Genomic DNA, 9,807 nt, shown 5'->3' on the forward strand with positions numbered 1-9,807 from the left:
TACAGTTTGTTCAGTAGTGTGTTCTTGGCAAGTAGAAAAGTAATTCTAGTTTATTTAACAATCTTGTGAAAGTAGATACAGGGGTTTTTTTGCTAATTGTATTTTTTGTCTTCAATGTGGACCTCATTTTTAAAGAAACTGCATGAAATTTTATGTAGATACTATTACAATTTATCTTCCTTGACATACAGAATAATTTAGGAAGTGATTATTATGTGACATGTACATACTACATTGGCTTTAAAAGGTCCCTTTCAATTTAAACTACTCTATCAGTCTGTGTAGAAGAAAGAAGCAAACAAGACCAAGAATGGACAGTCAGGTATCAAACATTTCTTGGTACTTTATGTCCTGACAGCAGAGAAACATTGGTAAAATAAAAATAATATGTAGCAATAGCATATGCTCAAGAAACATATATAGAAGAGTTGTAATAATTAATACATATGATCAGAAAAAACTGTCGGGGGGGGAGGGGGGGGAACCCAAACCAACAAGAACCTCCAAACCAGACCAAAAAACTACATGAAAACACTGCAAAGGAGAAAAAGATTATTTGAAATAATTTAGAAATGTAATTTGTGTAGATAAAAACACTGGAATGCAGTATCAAATCATCAAATTAATAGCAATCATCCAAAACCAACTTCAACTCGCAATGTATTGGGAAGGTCATGTGTTTTCTCAAGTTTTCAGGGAAATGGGAAAACATAAATTAAGATATGGCATAATGATTTGTTATTTGTTGTAAAATATATTTTAAGAGGTTAGTCATACTGAATTTACTGTTTCTTTCTGGTGTTTTGGGTGACTGCAAGACAGCTAGACATTTTAGAAGGCAATTCTTGTTTATTATAGAAATATAAACAGTGCAACTGCAATGATAAGTATTCTGGATATCTGACAACAGTGGTTTCATGCACACCAAAAGAGAAAAGTCTTGTAACACTGTGGGCAAATCAGAGGGATTATTGATGCTTGGAAGTCAGTATCTGGCAAAGTAATTACTGTAGGGATACTTTGGGTAATGAGGAACTAAAAGAGAGGAAGGTGCTTGCACATGGTGCAACTATGGCTGAAGAATAATTACGCAAACATTTTCAGATTCAGGCTTCTGAAGGACGTTCATTATCCTCCAAGTCTGGTGTCTTAACAAATTGCCACAGACATGAGACAGTTTAAAAAACAAGTATCTCTGTTTCTCTTTTTTTTCTACTTCATCTTACTCCCAGCTTCTGCCCACTTACTCTCCCATACCTTTTCATCTTTCTTTGCCTTGCTTGAAGGAACTAAAGAAAAGGGAGTTACTGGCTTAAGGTGTCCAGTCATCTCCGTCATGTCTGATGATGCATATATGTGGTGTAACATTCATTGCTCTAGAGTATAGTGCTGCCTCTTTATGCCTGCTGCAAGAAGGACAGATACTGAAGTTTTGTACTGTCAAAGCTAAACCAAAATTAGGTTTGGTAGGTGTATACAGTTTTTAACTGCTGTAACTACGCAGCAGGAGACAAATTGCCACACAAAGCTAATACATCCAAGAGTTATAGCTTCAATATGGAAACTTAAAGTAGGTATTACTGCTGCATTGTAGCACTTAAATTTCTGCTTGATGCCTGTGCTCATTCTTCTTGAAGAGTGTTACCCTTAAATGGGTTTTGTGACACTTAATGTGCAGATAGTCTAGCATGTTTGCTACATTCTTGATTGCTGCATTAGGTAATATATAATTCAAAGAAATCAAAACTATCATTGGTATCCAAAACTTTATATATATTTTCAAGAGTAAGAGAATTAGGAAAAGAAGATAGGATCAAAACCTACATAGACTCAATGGAACATGAAAGGGTTTAATATATGCTTTCTTTGAAGAATTTTTACATTGTAGTAAGAATCCCTGGGTTTCTGAACACTTTAGAAATAATTTTCTGAACAACTACTTAATCTGTCGTCTTTCCCATTGCGATATTTAAAAAGTGTCTTAAATGTAGTAGATCAAGGGGGAATAGAAGAAGAAAACAAGGATAATAAGACAAGAAGGACTGGCTACAATTTTGTGGGGTTTTCCATAGTTCACAATAGCACTTCATAATTTCATTTTATTGTACTTTCATTAACTTTTTCTTTGCATTTAGTTAGATATTTCTGGAGTGTAACTTTTTCTCATTTCATTTTTTCAATTAAAAACCACTGCCTTCTACTAAACCACTTGCATGATCTTTGTCTTACATGTATGCCTTTGAAAGTAAATAAAATGTGCATTTCTTTTGAACTTGCTGTGAAGATTTTCTTGACATAATGGAACTGCACAAAGTTTAGTAAAGTATTAAAATACTGCATTCAGTAGTTCTATCAAAATTTTCTATCTTTGATGTCAATGTAATTATTTTGCTGTGCCTCTTGCCCCTCCCCCTCACATTTGTGAAAACAGAAATGTATAGTGGTGTTACAGATAATTCAATATAGACAAACATAATTTGACAGATGACAAACAAGTATTGATCAGCTTTAAATGAAATTTTCCACTTTGATCCACAGGAATTTTATAACAAGCACTGCAAAGGCATACTGTGTTTAATGTATTTAAATATTTAGTAAAGACTTTCCTGATTGCTGTCACTCTGTCTGTCAATATTCTTTTAACATACAGCATGCAGAAGGATTTTTGTTTCCTTTATCGATTCCATTGTACAATATCAAAATATGAGATACTGAATATCATACAGAGTGTGACATTCAATAGTACAAACAGATTAAATGTCCCAGTGTCTGTAGAAGAAGAAGCTAGGAGTCAGAGGCTTCTAGCTAGATCAAGTTGTCTTGATCTCAGTCTTGCTTTGTGAGATTGTCTTATGTATGTGATAAGTGTGATAATTTGTGTGAACATGACCTGCACTATACAGTCAACACAGCATTTCGTGTAGAAGCGAGGGGTGTGGACACAGTAATTTGTCAGAGAAAGGGCTTGAAGAACAGAAAAATACAGAAATCTGTGCAAGAGAAATTATCATTGTGAGATCAGTGATTCAGAGGGCAAATATTGAAAGATATGGCCATGAGATTAATGAATTTAGGAGGACAATACAGGAAGTCAAATTCAAAAGAAAGCAAAATAATATAGAATATTGACAGTACTGGAATATTGACTGAAGTTTTCACTTTTTGATAGTAATGCTAATAGAAAGATAGAATATTTTAATCTCATTTTTCAAATCTTACTTACACATAGACCCTGTCATCCATTGTGTCATTTTGAATATTAAGCAGCAGATTTGACCTTTAACAGACATGGAGACATTTAAAAAAAACTAAGTGTTTTGGGTTTATTTTAAAAATTTTAGTTTTTTAAAAAAATAAGTTCCTGGATTTAGGAGCTGGGTGTTGGGCTTTCTAAAATGTTTGTCTGTTCAGCAGAGTCAGTTGTTGTGTTTCAGCCTAACCTGAGTATCATGTAACCAATTGCCTTTGCTCTAGGGAGCTGGGAAATTCTCAGGAGTAACTCACAATGGCTGCAGACTTCCACTGGAATTCGCTCCTGCAGTTCCTGCAATAACTTTTTTTACAGTAATTTTTTCTGCAATGAGTTAAAAAAAAGCCCACCTTTAAACAACTTATTAAGTAGAAGAGAATGCATGCTTTTTGTATGCATTTGGTGGTATTTTGGTATTGTTCTTTTGGGTGGTGCAGTGTACCTAAGATTTTATGCTTTCAGAACTAAATATTGCCTTTTGTGCATTTATATGCAGTTAATAATACTTCCAACATTAAATGTGGTTCTTTGCAAAGACAAGCAATTTTATGACTTTCAGTCTGTTAACAACATTTGGTTTTTTTCCCAAAGATATTAAAAATCTTCTGTGTTTGAACAGATGTGTAAACCCAAGTGTTACTACCTTATATACTTGGGTCTTGTTTAATGAGAGGTAGATTGATGTGCATTTATGGGGGTTTTAACATAACTTTAAGACAGACATTTACATGTCTGTCTTAAAGTTGTCTTCTATTGTATTCAAGTTATACTTTTTTGAATTATACAGTCCTGATTTCCTAACAGAGTGAAAAATAAGCTGTCTTATCATAGTGAGATCAGAATACTATATTTTTCATGCAAAAAATCCATAAAAATAAATATTTTTTAAAACTATGGTTGCTTTCTTTTTTGAAAATACATTTTCCAAGTAAAAATGTTAACAAATGTATACAGAACCAGCAAAATAACTTATTTATGCTGCAGGTAACATCTGCTAATTCAGTCTTAATTTTGTTTCTAGTATTATACTATTATTGGGAGAATAGGGTTTTTTTCTTAATTTGGGTGGAGTTTCTGTGTTGTGTAGAGTAACATAATGGTGTAGTAAAATGTTGGTCTTTGGAGCTGTAGATTGGTCTTAGAATGAAAATTTATGCCTGTAGGTTCTGTAATATTAACATCTCTCTCACTATGCTAGTTTGAGGTTACTTACCAAAGTAGTGGAGTGAGAACACATGTGATATTCTAAAGCTCAAGAACATTGTGAACAGCCTATGAAAATAAAGGAAATGGACATGGACCAAGTAGAAAAACATTGAGAAGAAACAGTGTAGCTCTGAAACCAAAATTTGAACAGCAGATGACAAGGTGTGAATGCCATTTGTGATTTAATCTCTAAAGTAGTGTTTGTAGGGAGACTGAGGATATCAGTAACCAGCTATGTTTTGGCAAAGGGGAGGTTTTGGTGAGAATTTGTGAGAATTTCAGAAAAAATAACTCATGTTCAAATAGGATCATATTTTTGTGCAAGATGCCAGAGAATCAAGACTTCCCTTCATTGTCCCTGGAATTTCGCGACTGAGCAGGGAGTCTGCATTTTAGCTCTAAATACCAATCCTAGTGTTCAGTTTAGTTACAAGGGACAGAATTGGGTGCAGTTGGGTGCATTGTTACATCACAGGCACAGCTGTTCTAATGATTTCAATGTTTCATTTTACTAGAAAAATTATGAAGTTCCAGAAGACAGTACTTCAGAGAAGAAAGTTATTAAGGAAAGGCAAGAAATGTTGAAGAAGCAAAATCATCTGTATATTACACATCCTGTGACCCAAAGAAGCAAAAAAGTACACAGAGTAGGTTCAACCACCTTTATGATTGGAAGGACACCCAAAGAAATACGCAGGTGAGACTGTTTTGGTGAGTTGGAAGTAAAATTCTAAGGTTGAAACAGACTTTCTTTTGAGTAGTTGCATTTGTCTTTGTTTCAACCCTATATACAGTAATTTTTTCAACCCTATATACTGTAATTTTCTATGGCAGGAGTGAAATTAGTGGGAAACTTTGATTCACATTACTCTATGAGTACTGTAATTGATTAATAAAATTATTTGAATGCACAAATTACTTGAATGTGTTGATTCAATGGTCATAGATTACATAACTGTAGATGTCATCACCATGAGTGTTTGTATTATGTGTATCTTGGGCTACTACAAAACAGTGTTTAAACTGTATAGAAAAGAGGCATTTTATAACATTAGCTTCTGACTGCATACTGATTTTGCCCAGATCTCATCACTTGCGCTGAATGACTGTTAAAAAAACTGGGCTTCATGCTTCTTTTTTAGCATGGCGCTCAGTACTTTTGATATCTCTTCTAATGCTTTTTTCCCCACCGTTATTTTTTGAGGGATAATAATTTTTTGTTTCCTTGTTTTTTGTTTTCCCAAGTGATTGCAGTTATGAATATTAATTTCTGTTGTTATGTAGATAGCAGTTCAATAAAAATATCCCCGTGTTTTGTGGAAATAGAAAGTAGAAAGCGGTAGCTAGCTAAGCAAACCTACAGAACAGGTATTTGGTATATATTTTCAATTTGCCTTGAGACAAGTAAATTGCTATATGAAAGTTGGTATCTAGGTAATGCCTGTAAGCATTCAGAAGCTATCATATGTGCTAGCTGGCTTCAGTTGTCCATATTGTTCTTGTCAAAGTGGCAAGAGCAGGTTATCTATTAGCACTGGCATGCAATTAGACTTTGTAGTACATGTGGATGTGCCATGGAGTGAATGAGGATGATTACATGCCTCAGTTTGTTGTGCTTGTAGGGCAGAGTGGAAAGCTGTCTGCAGTTACCACAGTCAAGTGATTGGAGCTAGCCAGTCCAGTAGTATTTGAGGCAAACAGAGTTAAATCTTACTGCCTTTTGGAGCCTTCCTAACAGGAAAGGAGACATGTTTCATATCTCTTCTCCAACACAGGATTGCAAAACTACCTTTCCAGCCTTCCAGTAAGGTTCTCTGACCTCAGACTAGGGCTAACTCAACTAGAATGGCCTATTTTAATTTGAGCTTGGCTTTTTAGCAGAAACAAATATTCCATAACCCACTGGGTAGGATGATGTGGACGATGTCCCCTGTGCATGCATTTATCCAATTTTTGTTTAGCAAGTCTTCTTTAAAAGGACTTGGAACAACTATTTCCACCCCATTTCCCCCACCTCCTTGTTAAGGGTTTTAGAATAACACATTTTTCCTTCTTGATAATTACAGGAGACAGTTTGAGGAAATGGTATCTCACTTTAATATGGGATCAGTGAAGGACCTTGCAGAACATATTGCAAAAGCTACATCAGAAACCAGGCAGAAGCTATTGAAGGAATTCTATGTTTCCAAGCATCCAGAAATGGAGTCTTTCTTCTCACTTGAAATACCAGCAGAAGCTTCACATAACTGTGAGGAAAGAGAACTGGGTACAATACGCTCCAGAAAAAGAAAATACATTGTTAATTTCAGAAGATCTGAGTCTAAACCTTCATCAGCTAAAGGCCTACTTTTGAGTGGAACTACAGAAACACAGACCCAGGAGAGCCATAAAGGAAAAACAGAACAGCTTCACAAGGACTCCTACTTGCAAGATATGTTTGTTGATGCAAAATATAAACAATCATCCACTGTTGCTACTCAACATATCCAAAGAAGAAACAGTCAAGCATTCAAGGATTTTATGGCATCTGGCTCATTAAGCAGTAAATCAGAAATAATTGAGGTGCTGCCTACAAAAAGTTGTGGAGGACAGCAAGACTCAGAAGAAACACAGCTGCCAAAGGAAAGATCCGTGTCTCAGTCAGAAAATGGAGATAGAAAAGCTCAGATTTGCAAGAAAAATTCTTTTGTGGACTTACTTGGAGATACGTCTATTCTTGATGAAATCTTCAGAAATGATGGAAATGGGTCTACAGGATCACCAAGGATATTCTCTTCAAGACAAGCAGAAAAATCAAAGGGGAGACCAAAAGATTTCTGGGATATGCTGAATGAGCAGAATGAGGACAGCCTCAGAAAGCTGACAGATATAGCAGTCATAGAGAAGCTTTGTGAAAGAGCTCCTCATTCCTCAGTGACAGAAGATAGAGACGTGTGTGAAAGTTCTCTCTGGAAAAGAAATGAAACTTTTTTGTGGAAAAAATACAGTGCAGATGATTGAGATGAACCATCCACTACTAAATCTTGTAATGTAGTAAAATGAAAGTTTTCTATGTAAGTTGCACTATAACTATTTTATTTGAACTTTGACAGCATTATGCCACAAAATGTGGTAATTCCATAAAATTAAAGGTAAAATGATAAATTCATATTTATAGTGATACAGAATTACATTTTACAAGTAATTATTTACTTGTAATTATTTGCAAGTAAATATGTATGTATTTACATATGCAGTGTGTAGTACATATATGCACAGTCATGCATATGTACTGTATATTGTAACCTATGATATATCATGATTTTATATTAAAATTTTTAGCATTTTCTGAGTGCGCTCTACTTTAATTCTGATTAGTGCTTCTCTTGAGCTTAGGAATTTTTTTTCCTTTACTTAAATGTGGACATCAGCAGTCATCTCAACACAATTTAGAAATAACAGGATTTGACAATGATACTGCATATATTTTCTGAGGTGCTAGAGACTGGAGGACTTCCTGAGACAGGGATGATGTCTTTGTGCCTAGTAGCTTTTGATGAATTCCCATCCTCCATGATTTTGCTTCATCTCTGAAGCTGTGGACCTTTAAAATCTTCATAGTATCCTATAAAAGTGAGTTTCTCAGCTTGGTTAATATGAAGAACCACCAAGTTTTTTTATTTGATCTTTCTCAAATTAGAAAACATTAAATTATGTTAGGTATCAAATTTCATCTCATTACACTTTCATCTCCCTTTTTTTATAGACTTCTGTTATGTCTTTGTCAGGGAATATGCAGCACAGTGTATGTGTTGGAAATAAGCAGTACATTGCATATGTGATAAGGAATTTGAACATCTTGACAGGTTATTATCTTACATGTGGAATACTGGATGTAGTAAAATTTCCATATGAAAACTATTCTTCACAGATTGGAAGAGTGTAAGATACTCAGTGTCATACCTCATTTGCCAAGTAGTCTGTCACATTTTTCAGTGCTACGGGTCCATGTAAAGAGTACCTTGTAAGACATAATGAGAAGAGACCAGGGCTTCATGTTGCTCTGGAAACCTTAACCCTGATTTTTGATTTTTGTAAGCATTAGTATACGGGTTTACATTGAATGTACTGTATAAATTGTTTTATGTAAAGGTTAAATGTTACAAAATTTTAAAGCCCTAGACACTGAACCTGCACAGCAGTAGTCTGTGAATGGTGGTGGTTTTTGTAGTCTGGAAGATTGCCCACTGGAAAATAAGCTTAAATTTGATCTGGAGCAGCTTCTACTTTAGGTCATGGGAAGCTGTTGTGGACTGCACTCTGTCTCTGTGGTAACCATTGTGCACATATTATAAGTGGAAACCATCTAAAATACTGATCGTGAAATCTGACTTAACTACCTTAAATAAGGAGCTGAGTATTTAACATAAATGTTAAGTAATTAAATCTTTGGGTTTTACAGCTAGCTAACATAAATAAGAGTAATGTCTTCCCTAACTTTTTCTTACTCTGAATACATGCTGTTGCCACTTTACCAAATTGTATAATGGCCAGTTGGAACAGCTTTTCAAGAAGTAGTATGAACTAAGAAGGTAAAAGAAGAAGCTGTAAGCTCTTACTCATTGGTACACTGGAATTATGTACAGCTAAAGGAAGTCAGCCTAAGTTAGGCAATATTTACACCCTCAGTGATGTTAATAAATACGAGATAAATTAATGCCTTTTGTTTGTGGTATCAGTATTGATTTTCTTTACAGGTTAGTGTTCTTACGCTTAGGCAAACTGCTTTTTAGGTAAGAAAGAGAAAGTTTGGTGGAATAAAAACTGTGGTCATCAAATACGTTAAAAAAGAGGAAGGGAATAGCTCCTTTGTGTCTATAGCAAAAAGAGGAGTTAAGTGGCTTAAATTGCACCAAAGATAATTGAAGTAATGTGTAGGTTTGGAAAGACAGGTGTCTGCTGAAGAAGGCAGGAGCCTCGCCTGAAATGGAAAAATGTAGACTCCTTCCCTCTGAATTGTTGTAAATTTGAAATTAAGGGCGTCTCTCGGGCAAAAATATGGGAGCAGGAATAACAGTTCTTTATTAGGGAAGAAAATAAAAAGATAAAATAAACAATGCGGTAAACCAAAACAATACTGACAGAGTCAGAATACAACCTGACACCCTGTTGGACAGGGTTTGTAGCAGTTCAGTTGGAATTGTGGCTGCATCCTCCTGCAGTGTCAGGTGTGGTTCTGTTAGAGCAGTGGTCCTGGAGAAAAGGGTGCATTCTTCCTCTGAAGAGGCAGTGGGAGAGGCAGCTGATCCTCTGGGAAATCCAGCATAGAAAAAGCTGTGCTGGTGAGCCAGAATCTCAAGACAATGTGCAGG

The 9,807-nt window shown here is 35.3% G+C and overlaps 1 protein-coding gene and 1 long non-coding RNA gene across 2 annotated transcripts in view; one reads left to right on the forward strand and one right to left on the reverse strand.

Moving 5' to 3' along the window:
- ERCC6L2 (ERCC excision repair 6 like 2) overlaps window positions 1-7,787 on the forward strand; it is a 48,536-nt gene extending 40,749 nt beyond the window's left edge. Inside the window, exons 18-19 of the mRNA XM_085567323.1 lie at window positions 4,972-5,153; window positions 6,523-7,787. Coding sequence (XP_085423449.1) covers window positions 4,972-5,153; window positions 6,523-7,456 — 1,116 coding nt within the window. The 3' untranslated portion in view covers window positions 7,457-7,787. The remainder of the gene's footprint in view (window positions 1-4,971; window positions 5,154-6,522) is intronic.
- LOC116184646 (uncharacterized) overlaps window positions 1-9,807 on the reverse strand; it is a 71,927-nt gene that overhangs the window by 30,381 nt on the left and 31,739 nt on the right. The window lies entirely within an intron of this gene.

Source organism: Lonchura striata, chromosome Z, assembly GCF_050655825.1.
Source record: "Lonchura striata isolate lonStrDom1 chromosome Z, ASM5065582v1, whole genome shotgun sequence".
In the NCBI taxonomy this organism is placed as follows: Eukaryota; Metazoa; Chordata; class Aves; order Passeriformes; family Estrildidae; genus Lonchura; species Lonchura striata.